Genomic DNA, 16,390 nt, shown 5'->3' with positions numbered 1-16,390 from the left:
CTGACAAAATGTGGTCCACTGGAGAAGGAAATGGCAACCCACTCCAGTATTCTTGCCAAGAAAACCCCATGGAACATATCACAAGGCTAAAAGAAGAGAAAACTCTCTGGAAAAGACCCTGATGCTGGGAAAGACTGAAGGCAAAAGGAGAAGGGGACGACAGAGGATGAGATGGCTAGATAGCATCACCAATGCAATGAATACGAACCTGAGCACACTCCGGGAGAGAGCGCAGGACAGGAAGGCCTGGCGTGCTATGGTCCATGGGGTCACGAAGAGTCGGACACGACTGAACGACTGAACAACAACATGATTGTCTTGGAGATCAAGGGAAGGCATACAGAAGGCCTGGAAGTTAGCACACTTCCAGGTGTCTACTTGGCTTCTCTTTATCTCTTTCTGTTTCCAAACCAAGCCACCTGACTGATTGAGCTAGCGGTGAGGAGATTGATTTGGGGAACTCTGAACCTGGATGCTACCTGCCAAAACACTTTCCAATGCAGTACACATTCCGTCTGATCGACCAACCTCGAACTCAATCTGCTTCAGTCTTGAAGTCCCGCATCACATGCTCAGCTACTATGGAGAAAAGATGTTTCTGTGCCCGTTGAAAGTGGCTGATCGCTTCCTTGAGGAGATATGGGGAATGGGTATCTCCCTGTCTGTCCAGATGTTGATGTTGTTGGTATGGAACAGTACATCTCACCTGGACAGTCAGGGGTTGAAGGCCCTGAAAGCTAAGTAGATTGTCATTCTTGTGATTTAAATATGGATATGTGTAATATCAATATGCTGTAGGCATCCTGGCTGCATACTTACACTTAGCTGGATGTTCTGTGTTGTGAGCTCCTCTGCCTTTTTCTCCAAGGATGACACCCAGAGCTTGCGTTTCTGGCGGCAGCGGGAGGCCGCAGCACGGTTCCGCTCCAAGAAACGCTGCCTGCGTTCATCGGGATCTTCATCCACTGTGCGTCTCCGTCTGCCTCCCGTGCTGGGTGTGGGCTGCGCTGGGGAGACCTGGGGTTGAAGAACGGAGGAACAGCCAAAATTAACAAACAAAATTAATAAGGTGGCTCATGCCATCCCAGGGCAGTCCATTAAGATTTCAGCAGTGAGTTGCTATCATCAGAGAAGAATTTTCCCGATCCTTGATCCCATATCCTCGCTAGTTCTCAACAGGCTATTTAGGCAGAACAGCAATGCAAGATTTGGCTGTGTGCAAGTGACTTGGAAGGCAGTCAAACACCAACTGGGTTCACTTCTTTTTATCTGACTAAGTCACACTTAATTTCAAAAAAGGATTTCCCAATGCTGTAAACCCTCTGAGCTTCTACAGCTTATTTATTCTGTGATCCTTATTCTGCAGAACCAACACCGTTACAAAGACTCTGACAACCTTTTGTCATTTTTAAGGAACAAAGGAGATGAGCTGCCAAGAGGAAAAACAGATCTGCAGGTTCCCACCTTAGCTCAGCCCCACCAAATGAGCTCTCTATAACCGGTTTACACTTCACTACTACTCACTGTCAGTCAGGCAGCATATGGATAGTAAACTTCTGGAAGCCTGTCTAGCTGACAGAGCAGGTGGCAATTTTGATGGAAAGCTGGCATTTGGTGAGCTGGCAGGACCAAATGGGGTGCATTTAAACCCAAGCAATTAAAACAGGAAGAGAGACAGAGGGAGAGAAGATCTTAAAGCATTGCTTCTATCTGCCAGACTGTGTCCTTATTGCTTCTCATGTCTAAATGGTAAACGCCTGGTAGCAATGGTGACAGGAGCAATGGAGCATCAGACAGATCTATATGCCTGTATGGGGGATCAAAAATTCAGTGCCAAAACCTCCCACATTCTGCAAACAGAAACCCTAATTTGGCAAATGGAAAAACAACACCTATGTAAATGAGGCAAATGCATATAACATCTCCATGCTTATTTCTATTTGCAGAATTTGCACAAGCAGGGCATGAGCGCAACAGCACCTTCCCACCCATGTTCTCCAGCAACTGGTATACACAGGCTCACTGCCTCTGGTACTGGAGGCAGCACATAGCCAGCAAGAGTAGTAGCCACTGATAGACTTTTCCTCCAGGAATTTGTTCAACCCCCTTTTAAAGCCATCCAAATTGGTGGCCATCAACACATCCTGTGGTAGTGAATTCCATACTTTAACTACGCGCTGTGTGAAGAAGGACTACCTTTTATCTGTCCTGAATCTTCCACCAGTAAACTTCATGGGATGACCCCAGGTTCTAGTATTTTGAAAGAGGGAGAAAAATGTCTCCCTGTCCACATTCTCCAAATCATGCATAATTTTGTAGACCTCTATCATGTCTCCCCTTACCCTCCTTTTCTCCAAGCTAAACAATCCCAGCTGTTGTAACCTTCCCTCATAGGGGAGATGCTCCAGCCCCTTGATCATTTTAGTCACCCTTTCCTGCACCTTTTCCAGCTCTACAATATCTTTTTGTAGGTACGGTGACCAGAAGTGTACACAGTATTCCGTGTGATTGCACCATAGATTTCTATAAGGGCAGTATGATATTGGCAGTTTTATTCTTAATTCCTTTTCTAATTATGCCTAACATGGAGTTTGCCTTTTTACAGCAGCCACACACCGCACTGACATTTCATCAAGCTGTCCAGCACAGTCGGTCAGCGCTAGCTTAGATCCCATCAGGTTATACTTGAAGTTGGCTTTTTTTGCCCCGATGTGCATCACTTGACACTTGCTTACATTGAACTCCATTGGCCATTTAGATGCCCATTCTCCCAGTTTGGAGAGATCCTTTTGGAGTAGATTTTCAAAAGCCTAGGCCAGCTTTCCTCATCCTGGTACCCCCCAGATGTGTTGGACTACAACTTCCAGCATCTCCCAGCTAGCATGGCCTAGAGTATACCCCTCCCTTCCTAGACCACTGCAGCTCCCCGAAACCCCTATTTTAATCCATTCTGGCTTCAAGCAGACCTGTGGTTGGGCTGGAGAAGGTGCATCAGGATGCTGGATGAGTATTTGACCCTGTTCAGGATGAGATGTCACCATTGTGCTCGCTGACCCCACCACCATGCCACTGCCATTTAGTGAGGAAGTCACTCCTTGTGTCAGGCTGGCTTTTAGCCTCTGCAAGGGGAGAAAAACAACACAACATCAGCAGAGGCCCCAGGGTTGCTTTCCAGTTTGCAGAGGTTTTTCACTAATCTGTTCTGTTTGCCATAGTGATGCCAGCTTTTGAGAATGGGGGCTGGCAAAACTCTTTAGGACATGGGGTTGTATCTAATGATGACTTTGTCTTAATGGAAAGTGCTTCTGCTTGCTTAAGTCAGGGCACTCAATTTTCGCTGATCCTCCCTACCCATTTATGCCCACTGTGTCCCTCTGCAAAAACTATTTCTGAGGGTTAGGGGATCCTCTGGAACAGAATGGGATAACGCACGGAAAGCTGCAGTAGTTGGGGGGAATCAATGAAAATTGGGTGTGCCAAATAAATGGAAGAACTTTCTATTAGGTCAGGGTGCAGAACTTCAGGCCTGGGGTCCCAATCCACCCCTTAGCGGTTCCACAGAAAACCTTTTCCCCCGGCCCCACCCCCTTTCCCCCAACCACCAATTGTTTGGTGGATATTTCTCTCTCTCTCTCTCTCTCACACACACACACACACAGTTAAGACATATGCCACCACAAAATGTTTAGGCAGCTGGGACCTGTTTTTTATATCACATTTTCATCCCACCTTCCCTCCAAGGAACATGGGGGTAGGGATGCACAAGGTCCCCCTTTATCCTCACAATGACCTTGTGAGAAAAGCTAGGCTGAGAGAGAGGGAGGGAGAGAGAGATTTTATAACCCTGTGAACAGTTTGCTCCTGAGGTGCAATAAATAGTGTGTTGCCCTAGTGAAGGCCCAACCTGAAGGACAAGTAGACTGTTTCCTACATTTATGCACATGAAAGCCCTACCCTTGTTATGTTTTACATGGGCATGTGTACACTTTTGTGGCTGTGACCATTTTACCATCGGTCCAGGATCCAAAGAACTGTGAAACCAGTCTTGTGAGCCCAAGAGGGCTTTATAGCCAGCTTTTGCCAAATACCTCCCGCTGAGGCCATATGGCAAGCTGCTTTTGAAACTGAGAGGAATTTTCAAAAGCAGGTTGTAATATCTGGCATTGAGCGGAGAGGCGGGGTGTTAGTTGTTAAAAAAAAAAAAAATCCTCCAGGCTACTGCAAACCCATCGTGTGAGCCTAAACAGCTCTTGGATCTAGGCCAATAAGTCTAAAAACACTGAGGGTGTGTGTGTGTGTGCGTGTGGGGAATGAAGCCCTGCCTCTTTGGAAAAACTTTAAAGCAATTGAAATATTTCATAAACTGAAGTTTCCTGGAGATTTAGAGCAATGACAGAAATAGTTTATGGAACACATTACAAATCCTTGTGATAGTAAATAATATTATAGTATAACCTCGTTAGCTTTCTGGTTACAAATTCAAGGGTTAAGTGTAGCACACATACAGACTAACTGTTTTAGTTGTTCAGATATTTTAATAAATTAGCATGAGCTTTTGTGGGTTACGACTCACTTCGTCTGATGCTTATAGCAGTTAGTCAATATGTGCACTACACATATCTCTTGAAATCTTCATGAATATCTAACTACTGTGTAACTATGAAACACGCTTCTTTTTCACAGTAAAGTGGGAACCAGACATGTTTTAATTCAAAGTCTGTAACACACCTCTCTTTTATAAGAAAATTCAAGGTGACTCACAGCAAAAGAGTTAACACAACCAAGAATGGTTCCCACTGCATTCTGGTCCAGGAAACATACCTAGATGTTGTGGACTGGAGAACCTTGCAATGAGTGGCTGCAACAAAGCTTTTTTTTAAAGAAAAAAAAAGGGGGGAAACCCATGGACACCTCACTTTCTAAAATCAGGCAATCACCCTCTCCCAAAACATCAGGGAAATTTGTCTGCCCCCTGAAAGCAGCTGAAAATTCTGCATCCTCTTTTCATGGAGGATGAATAGCCTTTTGTGAAAATGGGGTGGGTGCCCCCCAGGTGCCCCGCTCCTTTCAACTCACAGTCACCAGAAACAGGGTGCTGATGCTATTGTTACGTAACACAGCTCACCATTTTTGCTTCTGAGTGCATCGGAAGGCCTGACGGTGAAATGGAGCCACTGCTCATAATTGGAGGACCGGGAATACCAGGAATGTTTGGCACCATAGACATGGGCCTCGCCAGCTATAGGTTGAAAGGGGAATGGAAAGCACCTTGCGTAAGTTAAGCCATTTTTATGAGAAAGAGAGAGAGAGAGAGAGAGAGAGGAAAAAGCTTGTCTTAAAAAGCTGAACATATTACAAACCTCATCCCCAGAGAGAAAAACAAAACATTTCATAGCTGCTCCACAGAGTAGAGCAGTGCCAAAGGTAGTTTAGAAGTGGAAGAAACTGGAGGCAAAAGGGAAAACCCAAATGCCCTTTTTTTTTCTCTCTGAGCCATTCCACACCTCACGCTACAGCAGATCTTGGGAGTGAGCCACAGCCAACCCTGTGTGGAGCCAGTGTGGTGTAGTGATTAGAATGCTGGACTGGGACTTAGGCGGTCTGGGTTCTAGTCCCCACTAGGACATGAAGCTCACTGGACGACTTTTATCCAGTCACGGACGCTCAGACTGGGTTTGCATGATTGTGGGGTAAAAGAAGCCGTCATGGCTTCACCTCCTGCCCCTAAGCGTGCGCTGATTGTTTGCATAATTACCCGTGCTACAGTGCAGGTTGGCGTGTCGTCTGGACCCGGCATGTGGTGTGGTGGGGGTAACTTCATACCCACCCTACAACCTACGATGTGCAGTAAGGGTTGTAGGGTGAGTACAGCCACCCCTGCTGTGCCACACACCGGGTTCAGATGACACGTCAACCGCACTGCAGTGTGGGTACTTACGTAAACAACCGGTGCACACGTGTACAAGGCAAGGGGAAAAAGCCACAATGGCTTCCTTACAAACGCACCTCTACGACATACTTATTTCTTGCATTTCCTTGTTAGATTTTTAGGTGTACATGTATAGCATCTTAAGTGTACCCCTAAAATCTGCAATGTATGTTGCAGTCCTCAGGAGGTTCTTACTATGAAATTAGGTATTGCTGGCAGTGAGCAGAAAATTATGAAAAGACAAGAGATTTTGACCACAAAGCTGAAGATATTGTTTTAGGAGTTGCATTTGGCGTGTAAGTGTGGTGTAATGGTTAGAGTGTGGGGCTTGGATTGGGGAGATGCAGGTTCACATTCCTACGCAGCCACAAAGCTCAATGGTTGGCTTTGGGCTCCTCCCCCTCTCTCCCCCTAATCTACCTCACAGGGTCGTTGGGATAAAATGAGGTCGGGAGACGATGTACACGGCCTTGAGCTCTTTAGATGACAGGCAGGTTTTAAAAAGTGCAATTAATTATTGCACGCTTGGGATGTGTCTTCCTTCCAGCGACCCTTTCTTTTTGCATTTTTATGATAGGCACAGTTAACTTACAGAGCAATTCAGGACAGAAAATGATGGATGGCTAACTAGAATTCATGAAGCATTTTTGAGATATCCAGGGGGAAAGGCAGTAGGTGTGCAAACTAGACAATCAGGCACAAAAGGAGAAGTATTTATTTGTTATGTATATATCCCGTCTTTCCTCCAAGAAGCCCAAGGTGGCTTACATGGTCGCCCTCCTCTCCATTTTATCCTCACAACAACAACCCTGTGAGGTAGGTAAGGTTGGGAGTCAGTGACCAGCCCAAAATCATCCAGTGAGCTTCACGGCTGAGTGGGGACTAGAGCCCGGGTCTCCGCAGTCCTAGTCCAACACTCTAATCATGACATCACACTGGCTCTCTGTTCCTCGCCTTTTGGATTTCATGGGGCTTCCACATACTGACTCCAATTTCCAACACATGGCAGAAACTTTTTGAACACTTAAATCAGACACAAAGCACACTCACAAAAGAAACAGGCACTGGATTTGCACAGGCTGCAGAGTCGACAGCAGGAGAAATGCAAACTGCACCAGAAGGTACTGTGTTTGTCAATCACATATCCCGAGAAAATTCATATGCAGAAATAAAAGCTAAATAACCATTTCATGCCCCGAAGAAGCCAGGGAGGGACTTTTTTTCTAGCTTAGGAAGGCCAAAATGTTCTCGGCAAGCTTGAATGATTTCAGCATAGAGCTAGCTAATCAGAGAGCCCGCGGTTCCCAGCCCTGGAACCAACAGTGTCAGCCATCTGCTCAGATGAGGATTCAGCTCCAAGCCTTATTGCCCAGCAACGTGGCTGGCAAGCCTGGCCACCTTTCAGGCAGTGGCTGCCTCCACCCCCGCATCCTCCCCTCCAGGCCAGGCTGATTCACACTGAGGGGGAGAGGGAGATGTCAGTTTTGCAAATTAAAGTGCCCGCATATGCTCTGCAAAGGGAAAAGCTGTCCCTTCCTTTATCAAAAGCAACCGTGCTGGAAGCTTCCATTACCGATATGACAGAAGGCATCTGAACGGGAGGGCCAGGAAGAACAGGCATGGTCTGTCCATTCACAAGGTGCATGACAAGTGGTACAGAGCCGGTGGGAGACCTGGAAGAAAACAACAAACAGACACATCAAAAACCGTACTAGAATCCGGCTTGCACGTATTGTCAAGAATCTCTGCCCAATATGTCCTAGGTACAGGGGATTCTCTAACAGAAGTCACCCACCCCTCTCTTCTAAGCAATCTGTGGAACAAGCTTTGCACTGGCAAATGTAGCCATGAGAGAAGTATCAAGTTTCCTATCCTAATTCTTTAATTGCTAGCTAGCTGGCCTCCTTGCCAGAGTACATATGGGCTACAAAAGCACAGATGCTCTCAGCTTGTGTTTATCTGCTCAAGTTTAGACAGGATTTGCAAGGTGTCAGGACTGCCCCTGTTGCCTTCTGAACCCTCCAACAACCAGAATCAACAGTCAGACAAAAGGGCTGCTTTCCAAAGCTTTATTTCCATTCAACCTAATGAGGCTTACAGATGCTAATTGCCTGAGACTCAGAGGAAATACAAAGGAACAGCCTACCAGGGGTTTCCAAGAGTTAGGACGTCAGTTGGTCTCCGTTTGGAGAAAAGTGTGACAACTCTCTGAACTTAAGGAGGAGGGGAAATTCTCCCCCTTTCCCGTGGGGCCTCGGGGCGCAGCTGCTGACGTCGAGGCAACTGGGCTGAGCACCTCAGCTCGGCTCCTGCAACCTCTCACTTGTGCCTGCGCCTGCCACCTCGCGACTAAAAGCTCAAGTTGTCCCTCCCTTTCCATGCCAGGGTCACTGTCGCTCCCCGGAATGTGAGCGGGGGGGGGGCTCCCCCTCCAGCTGCACCTCTGAAACCTGAGAGGGTTCCTCTCCCACAGATTGTATCTCCTCCTCAGAATCAGAGCTACTTTAGGACTCTATGGGCTCAGATCCAAACCTGACACAAGGAGATCTGACTTTCCTGCCAACTGATATGAGAACTACAGTGTTGGAAGTGGCATCCAACATCCAATCCTGTGATGGAATAGAGAGGTGTGTAGGGAGAGAGGGCTTCTGGGAGTCACAATCCAGTCAGGTGCAAAAGTATTATCCCCAGTGTACATGCAACTGCAGGAGTAAATGGTCCAAGCGCCACACAGGGCTGGAAGTAGTATTTTGAGCAGCAACTAATTAGACATAACTAAGGGCAGTTTCATTAAGCCAATGGAAAAGCACAGTGGAGAACATGTAGATCCCCTGAAGGTTTTCCCCCAGCTTCCTCAGACATATTCAATCAGTCTCCATTAGTTGCCCCACCTTGCTGTCCCCTGGAGCAGTTCACAGCCAAATAGTGAGGAAATACTGAATATCAAGCTGCAGGGAGGAAAGTCATCTAGAGCAAGGATGGGCATCTTTGGCGGGACCGGGGGCCAATTTTTGCCCCCTGGACCCCACCAGGAGCTCCCCTGCCCCTGTAATTGGTGCCATGATGAATGCTGGCACCATGGCAGCAAAACAAGCCGCACTTCCGCTTTAAAACACGGTGCGTGGTGAGCACATGCCTCCTTTGAAAGGCAAATTGCGCTTCCAGAAGCCTGCAATTTAACATTAGAAGAAGGCACTGTGTGCCTTGTTTTAAAGGGGAAATGCATCTTTTTGGCAGCATAGTGGCAGCAGCACGTTGGGGGGTTGTGGGGGCTGCAAAACAGGCAGGGGACTGCATGTGGCCCATGGGTCACCCGCCCTTTCTCTAGAGGCACCTGAACTCCTAAATGAAGCAGGCAGCATTTGGGAAGAGAAAGAGGCCATTCCCTAGAGAAAGGATCAGTCTGAGGGCCAAACTAGACATTACATGGCAGAGACCTGTAGTTGTCCCCTGATGGATACACACACGGCTAGGTCATGGAACAGCCAGAAGTGGGGTGCTTATTCCTTTCTTCCTACCTGTTTTTCTGCTCAGAACAGCCTTCTGCAGGGAGGGGCAGTCCAGCAGAAAAAATAGCCAGAGCGGGAGAAGTGAAGTAGTGCTCCTCTGACATTCCCTGGCTCAAAAGGACAGTGGCCCATGGCTGCTTTTCATTTTTAGAAAATCCATCAGGAGACTATTATGTGCTTCTACTGTAATGTCTATCTTGGCCCTTGCTCTCTGGAGGAATAGGAGGAGAGGTGTGCCTTCCCCTCAGGACAGAGCTGCCCCTTCGATCCACGATCTAGTCAGGAGGTGGCTCTAGCCAGTTCTGGAATCGTGTGTTGGACTACAACTTCCATCATCCCCTGCCCATTGGTCACGGTGGCTGGGAATGATGGGACTCATCGTCCGACACATCTGGGAGGGCACTGGGGGGGGGCTGACTTAATATAATGATCAATCAAGTCCTCGGGATTTCTAGCATCCTGTTTTCCTCAGGGCTGCTCTTGTGCAGTTTTATATACAGCTGCCATACCCTGCAAGATTTAAAACAATGAGATCTGCAAGAAAAACCGCTGTTTGACAGTTAACCGAGTGCCCAAGTCTACACCTCTGAAGACCCTTCCTCCTTCCTACCACCCACACCCCCCATCTCCTTACTTACCCAAGCTGTCTGTTGGAAGGTGGAGCTTGGGTGATGACAGAGGTTGGAGACGGGAGAGTGGGATGTAGAGGATCATATCCCAAGTGCAGAGGCAGTGACCCAGGACGTACAATGGTTGGAGTAGGCGTAGAAATTATTACAGGCTTTGAAGCACTCTCCTAAGAAACATGCACACACTCAATGCCAGATGTTTTCATCTTGTGTGACTACTGATTTGTCCCTCTTACAAACCCTCATAACCTTCAGGACTACCTCTCATGGGAAAGCTGAAGCACAGAAACAGGGCAATAATGTGCTTCAACGGTACAGGCAGGAACCAGAAGTCTTAAATCCTGTTCAAAGCACAAGATAATACTTCCACTGTGGAAACCCCTAACATCAAATTGGGCTGAAGTGTGCAACAGGCAAAGCAACCTTGTCAACGTACATTAACGTATTGCCAGAATGGCCAGGCTGAATTCAAAAGTAAATAAGGCAGAATCTCTCAAGCCAGGAACCCAAGTCGTTCAATTTCATTGTGACCAGAATAAATTATAGAAGTGTAACTTGATTTGATAAATGGCTCAAAATGTATTAAAACTTTGCATCAAAAGGGATAGCAGGTTGTTTTAAAACCACACCAGTCCTATCAGGTACTTTGTTCTAATTGCAATGTTGTGCAACCATAGTGGGGAAGGATGGATAAGACATGTAGGGAGTTGAGGTTAGACTCTGGGGAGGGGTGGGAGTAGAGGATGGTCATGAAGAATGAAAAAGCTCTTTCCTTTCACCAAAGTCCTCACTGGCTCTTTGAGGAGAAACTGCCTTTTATATTTCTTTTGAAGCTCTTTTTCACTCTATGAGTTAGTTCAGAAGCATCTGGGCCCCTATGCAGTTGCCTGTGGGAGCACATGGGGTTTCTGGCAGGCCGGCTACCCAAGTGGGATTGTGTGGAGGTAGATGCACCTTCCATGCGTCTGGCCCTCACAAGGAGATAGGGATGTTGGAGAAATCCGCAACGGATTCAAACGAGTCTGGATTTCTCTGAATCTGAACAGCAGATTCCACAGCAGATTGTCTTTTTCCAAGTCATGTGGATTCTCCAGACCAGTTTTTCACTTTTGGGGGAGTACTGGTGCTAATCAGCATGTGTGCATTAGTGCTAATTTGCACTTTCACTAATCGGCATTAGTTAATGTGCATTAACTAACGCAGATTAGCGCAAGCTTTCAAGAGCGCATTAACATGAACTCAAATTGGCAGTAGAATTAAATTCTGGTAAAAAAAAATCCTATTCCATGAATACGCAGATGACAGAACGAAAGACTACTGACAATCTGCAAAATGCAGACAGAATGGATTTAACAAAATCCATTCATCTCCACATGGGAGATGCCAGGTCTCTACAAATGATCCTTCCATAGGATCACAGCCTAACGGTGGCCCTGTGGACAATTTCTGTGCATGGGCCCAGGCAGCCCGTTCTCCAGAGTCTATTAGATCTCCTATAGACAGACGTGGTAATGAACACATTCCTGCCTTTCGTGATACAAGAGGGTATGGGGGGGCGCAGGGGGGAGCCATGAAAAGCAGATGAAAGGACGACTCATGAAAGCTCACCTTCTCATTGGCCAGTGGTGACCGTGGACTTGCCACTGGACTGTCTGGAGGGGAAGAGTCCACTTCAACTGGTTCTTCCTCTTTTATTTTGATGTCTGGGGTAGAGGGGAGAGACATATCCAAGGGTCCAGAACACTACGGAAACACAAATACTTATTTTAGTGTTTAGACACCAGACTACTTTAAAATAAAAACCATGTGTGTCTGCAGGCTGCTGCACACCACCCTCCAACACAGCCTAGAAAATAATTACATGCGGTCACCCATCCCCTTGCGGCATTTGCTGTTTACATTGGTCTCCCCCACCTTCACAAATGGTGCGAGTATGGCTGTGTGTAGAAGGGGAAAGGCCATAGCTCAGTGGCAGAGCACCTGCTTTGCATGCAGAAGGTCCCAGGTTCGATTCCCGGCATCTCCAGGCAGGGCAAGAAAACCCGTGCCTGAAACCTTGGAGATCCTCTGCCAGTCAGTGACAACAGTAATGGACTAGATTGACCAATGGTCTGAGTATAAGGCAGCTTTCTATTTCCTACCTGTTCACACTCCCCAGCCTCAAAAGAGCCACTACTTGACTCCTTCGGGCTAGGAAAGCACTCCTATAAAGTAGCGCTATTGGGACTGCCCTTATGGCAGTCTCTGGACTGGGGGAGCATACTGGATCTGGTGCAGGAATAGTTTGCCCCTCACCAAAGTGTATTGCTACTCATCTACCCATCAGGCTACATGGCTGTTCTAGCAGCAAATACCAAAAATGCTTATTAACACAGGAATACTTGACATTTTGCAAGCAATACCTACACGAGCAATTCTCTTTCTTTTTTTTAAAGCTTTGCTAATATAAAAAGAAAGCTGAAACGCCTGCAGGTAGCAAAAGGCACTTTCATTCATAGAAGCACGGTAATCTACTATAATTCATTTTTGAATTATTGCTTGATCTATCAAAAGCCAACAAGAGAGCCATACAAGTTATTATAAATCTATGACCAGCCCATTGTAATAAAACCTAACCATATGCCTGAACCTGGCATTGTGCCACCACACCTATTTTCATTTCAACAGCGCTGCATGGCCTTTCCCAATTTGGTTACCAGCAGCTTGTTCCCTCTGTAGAGCAATGGGTCTGAGGGGGGGAAAAGAAAGTGGCAAAACGAGGGGTACAGGGTGGCCACAGCAAAGCAGGAAAGAGAAGGAGCATATCAAAGAGTCCTGAAGCAATCGGAAGCAGCACAGGGCCGCCTCCTCAAGTCCTCGGATGGAGTTTGCCACAATGATAAAAAGAAAGCGTAATGAGCTGCTGAGAAGAAATGGACAAAAGTCAGCATGAGCAAGCCATCCTGCAATGAATTCAAGGCAGGAAATGGCACTGAGTGGCTACCAAGAAAAACCACGGAGGCAAGACTTAACTAGATCATACATCTTTTCTTGTTTCTTATTCCTTTGCTTAGTGACAGCTTCTCTGCTAATTGTCTCCACCCCCTTGTTACGTTCTTCTGCTCTCTGCCGTGCTCTGCCTAGTGTGTGGACCAACTGCTTCCTTTAAATTCCTCCTTGAACCCACTTCTACCAGCCCTTCCTCAGCTTCCACTGTAATACCATCTGTGTGTTGTGTTGCCTGCTGGCCCTCTTCATCCCACTGTGCCACTCCTTTATCCTTTCACTTGTTTAATACAGGTCCAGTATCATCTATCAATTTTCGTAGTGGCTCTCCAGGTCTTGGATAGGGTTTTCCCCCCATCACCTGCTACCTGATGCTTCTAATTTTTGTTTTTAAATTATAGGTGCCAGGCGTTGAATCTGGGTCCTTCTGCATACAAATCATGTTTTCTACCACTGACCTTTCCAGTCTGCCTTATTCATACTGTAATTCTAAGTGAGTTTATGCGGAAGTAAACAATCACTGATTTTAGAGGGAGCCATTTCCAAGTGAGAGTCCTAAGGATTGTGGCCAGAAAGTCACTTCTGCAATTAACACTGATCTTAGGACTCATGCCAGTTTATTTTTATAGGGTTACAGGTTGTTACTTTCTTGCTGATTTCACTCCCACACTCCTGAGAGGAAAATCATGAAAGTGACACACATTTTAAGATTAAGAGTCTGAAGTAGACTATAGATTAGGGATCAGCAACTGGAGAACCTTGGGCCAAATCTGGCTTGCTGACAGATGTTGCTGCATTCTCCACTGCCCTGCCCACCCCCTACTTGCCAATCTCGAGAGGTATGGAGAAAGTGGCTTGGGTAGAAGCTGAACTTGAAAGCAGGTCCTTTAAAGGGCAGGAGTAGGCAGTCTCTAGGGGCTGTGGGCACATTTGGCAATCTGATAAATTATTCTGGGCACCACCACAAAATGGCTGCTTTGGGAGGCATGGCAAAGGACAAGTAACTTGCCCCAAAGACCGAGTACAAAGCAGAGATGGGGTCTGAACCCCAACACAGTAAACAACTCCTTTGAACCTACAGTTTTCAGCACCAGTAGAAACCTTTTTCACAACAATCCCAGTTGCCAGTAAGAAAAGGTTTTGTTTTTTTTAAGTGGGAGAGATAAAGCACCTTGATGGGTACCAAGAGAGATGTCCAGGGGCACACTGGTACCTGTGGGCACCATGTTGCCTACCCCTGTTTTAAGAGGTGGAACTTCAAGTACTGGCCCTCTACCCTTCTCTACAGAATTAGTGCTGATCAGAGCCTTAGATTGCCTGGACACGGGCACATCGTTTATGGCATTCTGTATAGCACCTACCAGACTAAATAAAATTCTCAGAACAGCATATCAGAATATAGACAGTATAGGAAGCATAAACCCAAATGAGAGGAGTGACTTCAACAGAGAACCATGCCTCCTACATATATAAGAAGTATCCAATCATTTACCATCTTCAGAAAAGCTGCAGAAAGCATCAGTGAAATTTTTACATTAAGGAAAAAGTTTGAACCCGCTTAGAGCTCCCTGTGAGAACCAGAATGCACTAGAGAGAGTGCTGGGCTAAAGCTGGGGATAGCCATGTTCAAAAGTCCATTCAGCCCAGAAGCTCACTCACGGGTCACCTATCTTCCATCAGATGAACTGCCTTATGTGGTCATTGTGAGGATCACGTCAGTGGGAATAACAGTGTATGCCAGCCTTCTCCAACTTGGTGCCCTCCAGACGTTTTTGGACTGAAATGCCCAGCATTCCTGACTATTGGTCATGCTGGCTCGAGCTGATGGGAATTGATGTCCAAATCATCAGAAGGGCAGCAAGGTGGGGAAGGAGGATGGATGCCATCCTGAGCTCCTGAATAAACACACACATCCACCTTCACCCCCATTGCTGGCTGGGGTATGGTGGGAGTTGTAGTCCAACACATATGGAGGGGAGCAGGTTGGGGAAACCTAGTATGGACAGTACATGACTGGTGCTCTGACTGAGAAGGCCAATCACCCACAGAACAGCAGGTCTGGAAATACCCTCTCTCTCTCTGCATTTAATTACCACAAAGTCTGTGGTTGGAACAATCCAGGACAGCCCCCCCCCCCTAAAACTAGCACCAGCAACTGGACTCAACTCAGCCAAATGTTCAAAGCATCTCATGAATGTGCCTGGCAGCAGAGCCTGCCAAGTTTTCTGAACAGCAAACCAGCTGGATTCAACAATCCAGGCAATTCTAGCAGGGGTAATTCCTTTGGCTGCAGTCTCCTGTTGGAGGTCAGAAATATTAAGGCCGAGACATATTTAACAAGAAATAAATTTCTAGCAACCTAATAATCGTAGCTATTAAAACAGTACAACGACAGGATTATGGGTGGTCTTACGCAAATTGTCTGGCTAGACTGTGGGTTGTCAATGGTTTATAAAACAAACCTCGAAATAAAACTAAGACTAAGATTCTGGGCTACAATAATTATAATAATAACGATGTTGAGAAAGCTGGAGATACACAAAGGACCATCTCACTGTGAAAGGACACTGCGGCAAAAGCAGCCTACAAAATCAAGACATGGCTAAGAGATCCATGGCACCGTTTTTATTTATTTCAAAAATTGTAAGTAAAAGAGAAAAAAAGAAAAGGAGGACACACACATACACACACACACACACACACACACACCCTTCATTGATGATTTAAGGTGAGCATTGAAACTTTCTCATTTTGCCCGGTCTTTGACCTATTTTTTTAACCTGCTAAATAGATTTGGTTTTGCTCTGTCTTAATGCACTTTTTTCTTACTGTTTATATTGTATGATTTTAATGTTGTAAGCTTCATTGGGGAGCCTTTCAAGAGCAGAAAGGCAGGATATATAAAAAAAATAAAAAATATTTATATAGTTCTGAATTCCCCATGTCACTATCTTTGGAAAGATATTTATGTGATTGAATTTCTACAGCTATTTAGCTGAGAAACAAGCTGATTGAATGCAGAGGTCTATCTTTTTACCAAACATATTTCAGTCTAGAAAAAAAACAGTTGTACAAAATATGCATTACCCAAGCTCCCCTCTCCCCCCACCCCGGAATACTTTGAATGCATTTTTCAACACATTCTACATAGAAAACTTGGGTAGCACACGGGGGGCCGGGAGTGGAGGTAGGTCTTTGCTTCATTATTTCATTCATTCCTTAGGTGGGTTCTATGAAATCTGACCTCAGCTATGGCTGGGATGGGTTCCAAAACTTGCAACAACTAATTGGGCGAATAAAAGATTTCCCTCCTCTTCTAGGTGTCCTCTTTAAGCCCT

General features: G+C 46.2%; 1 protein-coding gene across 6 annotated transcripts in view; it reads right to left on the bottom strand.

Annotated features, from left to right (window-relative positions):
- Positions 1–16,390, bottom strand: part of LOC146353562 (cyclic AMP-dependent transcription factor ATF-7) — a 136,418-nt gene that overhangs the window by 21,606 nt on the left and 98,422 nt on the right. For all 6 annotated transcript variants that reach the window (XM_084836723.1, XM_084836725.1, XM_084836726.1 and 3 more), the window contains 6 exons: positions 11,676–11,810; positions 10,077–10,234; positions 7,503–7,602; positions 5,126–5,239; positions 2,967–3,119; positions 820–1,017 (listed from right to left, as the gene is read on the bottom strand). In XM_084836723.1, coding sequence (XP_084692849.1) covers positions 820–1,017; positions 2,967–3,119; positions 5,126–5,239; positions 7,503–7,602; positions 10,077–10,234; positions 11,676–11,810 — 858 coding nt within the window. The remainder of the gene's footprint in view (positions 1–819; positions 1,018–2,966; positions 3,120–5,125; positions 5,240–7,502; positions 7,603–10,076; positions 10,235–11,675; positions 11,811–16,390) is intronic.

The sequence above is a fragment of the Heloderma suspectum genome, chromosome 2, assembly GCF_057233095.1.
Source record: "Heloderma suspectum isolate Gila_16-S chromosome 2, 16-S_ref, whole genome shotgun sequence".
Classification (NCBI taxonomy): domain Eukaryota; kingdom Metazoa; phylum Chordata; class Lepidosauria; order Squamata; family Helodermatidae; genus Heloderma; species Heloderma suspectum.
The sequence above is the reverse complement of the archived record's forward strand: the minus strand, read 5'-3'. Positions and strand labels throughout refer to the sequence as shown.